General features: G+C 41.2%; 1 protein-coding gene across 1 annotated transcript in view; it reads right to left on the minus strand.

The window, feature by feature from the left end:
• Window positions 1-32: 32 nt before the first annotated feature.
• PRR14L (proline rich 14-like) overlaps window positions 33-3858 on the minus strand; it is a 78014-nt gene continuing 74188 nt past the window's right edge. The window contains exons 8-9 of the mRNA XM_012660434.1: window positions 2233-2304; window positions 33-583 (exon numbers count right to left, since the gene is read on the minus strand). Coding sequence (XP_012515888.1) covers window positions 307-583; window positions 2233-2304 — 349 coding nt within the window. The 3' untranslated portion in view covers window positions 33-306. The remainder of the gene's footprint in view (window positions 584-2232; window positions 2305-3858) is intronic.

Consider the following 3858-nt stretch of genomic DNA (forward strand, 5'->3'; position numbering starts at 1 on the left):
TGGAATCCTAGTGTTACTTAAGATATGCTGCTTCTTCCTCCTGTGGATGGCGGAGATGCAGAGGAGGAGGCCGGATGTCATTTGGGACCATTTCCAGGAGAAAGGGAGCATTCCTGAGGTTCTATACTCAGCAGTAGAAGTAGAGGACCCTCCTTCACCAGTTCCTAAAAAGGTTGCACCTTGAAATAGGTAAAAATTCATCAACTGTGCATTTTGAGTGGTTTGGGCGGTAGGTAAAATTAGGCAACCTCTTCCAAGGAGGTCCAAAAGAAATCTAAAATTGAGACTTCCAAAATGAATTGGGTATCAACAACCTGATGACTGTTCCTGTTCCTCTTCCTTGGCAAAGAAGGTCTCCAGTTCCATTAGTTTCTGTATCAAAAGAGCATCCAGTTCTTGACTCTGCAGAGCTGCCTTCTGGGCCCTCGTAAAGCTGCCTGCCACCTTCACTTTACCTCGAGCTCTCCTCTTTCGTGGGACTGTAAAATCCTGAAACTCTAGAACTCGCTTCCTCTTCTGTTGGCTGATTGAAATTAGCGTACCATTTCGTTCCTTGGGTTCCTCAAAGATGGTCTCTAAACACCTAAGGATGGAGCACAAAACAGAATCACCAACAGACTGAACCAACTCATCTCTGGGGTCACCTTCTAGTCAACAGGGGCTGAAAGTGACTTGCACTAATAACTCCTTACAGTAACTCTTTCCTTTGGCCATTGTCTTTCTGTGTGTGTGTGTGTGTGTGGGTGGGCGGGGGGACCCCACATGTATGGTACATGAGCACAGTGAACAAATTCAAACTGGATGAAGGGTATAGAATAAAAGTAAGGTGAACCCCACAATAGGAGGCAACATCAACAACACTTTTGCGTATCCTCCCAAAAGTCATTCAATACAGACATGCATAAATAAGCATATATTAATTACCAGGGGTTGTCCCTTTTCTGTAAAGGGTCAGACAATAAACATTTCAAACTCTGTGAGCCACACAGGTCTCTGTTACAAATTTTTCTTTGTTTTTCTTCTTCTTCTTTTTAAAAGCAACCCTTTAAAACTGTAAAAACCATTCTTGGCTTATACATCATAAAATAAAAATGAACCACTGGCTGGATTTGGCCTATAGTTTGTGGACCCACAATACACCCTGCATTTTTTTCCCCACTCAAACAGCAGCAGACACTGACCTCTAACTGTGCTTCTGTGGCCTACTGGTAACCTTTAAGATTGTTCCAACTTAGTACAGTTTTTAATGGCTGTACAAGTATTCCATTATAAGCATGGACTGTATAATCTAATAAGAACACTAGTAATAGATATTTTAGGTTGTTTCCAACCCTTTTTTATTTTTCAGCAATGCTGCAGTGACATTGTAATAAGTGTGCATCTTAGAGCACATATACAAAATCCTAGGATAAAACCCTAAAACTCTCCTGCTATATCCTAGACACAACAAGCATTTAATAAATGTGCACTGACTTGACTTGAATTCAGACCCAAAGGAGGCCAAGAGAAACCCTTTCTGTATTGAGGTTGGGAATCATAGCTGAAGATCAATTATCAGTCCTGAAGAAGACAGCATATTTGGTAAAAACACAAGTACAAACTAAAAGGAGACTACATTTTCTGTATTTATCTAACCCGACACACGTTTCTTTCCTATCTTATCACTGATCACAATTCAAGTGGAAACAAAAAATACTAACTCTAGTTGTATCTAAGAAAACACAACAGCTCATCTTTCTGCAACTACTGAAATGAGCCAGTGAGACCATGTGGGACAGAATGCCAGGTCCCTGTCCCTAGGCCAGGTAGCAGGTAGAACTGAACATAAACCCTTTCCTTTTTTTTTTTTTTTTTTAAGAGATGAGGTCTCACTCTATCGCCCAGGCTGGAGTGCAGTGGTACACTGACAGCTCATTGCAACCTTAAACTCTCAAGTGATCCTCCCACCTCAGCCTCTTGACTAGCTGCAACTATAGGTGCACACCACCATACCTGGCTAGTTTTTTGTTTTTGTTTTTAAGTAGAGATAGGGTCTTGCTATGTTGCCCAGGCTGGTCTCAAACTCCTGGACTCAAGAGATCCTCCCACTTTGGCCTTCTAAAGTGCTGGGATTACAGGCACGAACCACAGCGACTGGCCCATAAACCCTTTCTGAAGGGAAAGGACTGGAGATTTACATACATTTTTTCAGAATTCTTTCCTCTCTTTTATTTTCCAGCTGTATGCGCCTACCTGTTTGCAGGAGGAGACTTATAATTCTTGTTGGTATATATTTCTTCTAAACTAAACTCCTTCTTCTTTAACCTGAAAAGAGAAAAAAATAAATTCTTCATGCTCTCTTCATAGAGAATATACTGGTTTCGCAATGCTATCCTTTCCATTCCTTTACTTCCAACCTTTCTGTAATGAGTTTTAGATGTGTCTCATGTGAACTATAATGTACTGGATTCTCTTTCCCAGGCTGCCAATCTTCAACTTTGTGAAATTTAGTCCATTTATGCTTACTTGGAATGATATATTTGGATTTATACATATTATTTACAGCTTCTTTCTGTCCCACCTTTTTTTTTTTTTTTTAAGACAGGTTCTTGTTCTGTTGCCCTGGCTAGAGTGCAGTGGCGTCATCATATCTCACTACAATCTCAAACTCCTGGGCTCAAGTGATCCTCTTGAGAGTGATTCTACTCAGCCTCCTGAGTAGCTGGGACTACAGGTGTGTGCCACCATGCTTGGCTGATTTTTTAGTTTTTTTGTAGACACAGGGTCTTACGGTTATCCAGGCTGGTCTTGAACTCCTGGCCTCAAGCCATCCTCCCACCTTGGCCTCCTAAAGTGCTAGGATTTCAAGCATCAGCCACCGTGCCTGGCTTGTCTCAGCTTTTCAGTGTTTCTTTTCTTTTCCTTGGTTGATTGCTTTTTTTCTTTTTTATTCCCCTCACTAACATGGAGATTACACATCTTTCTATTCTGTTCTTTTAGTGGTTGGCAAGAATTTTAATGAGCCCATTTAACTTAAACTTAAGTGAATCAGTATTTTTACCCTTCTTGCAGTCAACACAAGGTCCTTGGACCTTTTTAACTCCGTTCAGGACTGTCCTGATTTGTTATTAGTGTTCTATGTGTCTTGTTTCCTTTTTTATTTTGTAATTTATTTGTTGGGAAAAAAAAAAAAAAAACCCAAGTCATTTGGCCTGTGGCTTCCCCAGGTCTAGATTTTCTTCATTACATGCCCATGATGTCATTTAACACATTCCCTTGACCGAACATACGGGAAACACCATAGGAACTTCCTATAAACTGGCAGTTAAATGTAGAGGCATGAACAGATTTAGATGTTGGGTTTTTTCTGGTAGGGAGACTTTCAGCTGGTGTTGCATACTTTCTTCTGTGGGACATGATCCTTTTTTGAGACAGGGTCTCGCTTTGTTGCACCGGCAGAGTGCAGTGGTGTCATCATAACTCACTGCAACCTCAGCTCTTGGTCTCAAGTGATCCTCCCACCTCAGCCTCCCAAAATGCTGGGATTACTGGTGTGAGCGACTGTGCCCGGCCTATTATTTCTTTAGGGTTGTAAATGGCGGCAATCTATCACTCTTTCTCCATTCATTAGGTAGAATTCTATCCACAGAGAAACTTCGTGCTCATCCATTGTTTGGGAACAGTTTACATAGTACAAGCAGGCCATATGCTTGGTTCTTTCCCATTATTGACCAATTTCTGAAACAATGAATTTGTTCCCCAATATCCTCCAAAGATGGCCAATGGTTGTTTTTTTTTTTTTTTTTTTTTTTTGAGACAGAGTCTTGCTCTGTTGCCCGGGCTACTGGGCCAAGCAAGTCACAGAATACCAGTCCCCGC

The sequence above is a fragment of the Propithecus coquereli genome, unplaced genomic scaffold, assembly GCF_000956105.1.
Source record: "Propithecus coquereli isolate 6110/MARCELLA unplaced genomic scaffold, Pcoq_1.0 Scaffold665, whole genome shotgun sequence".
NCBI lineage: Eukaryota > Metazoa > Chordata > Mammalia > Primates > Indriidae > Propithecus > Propithecus coquereli.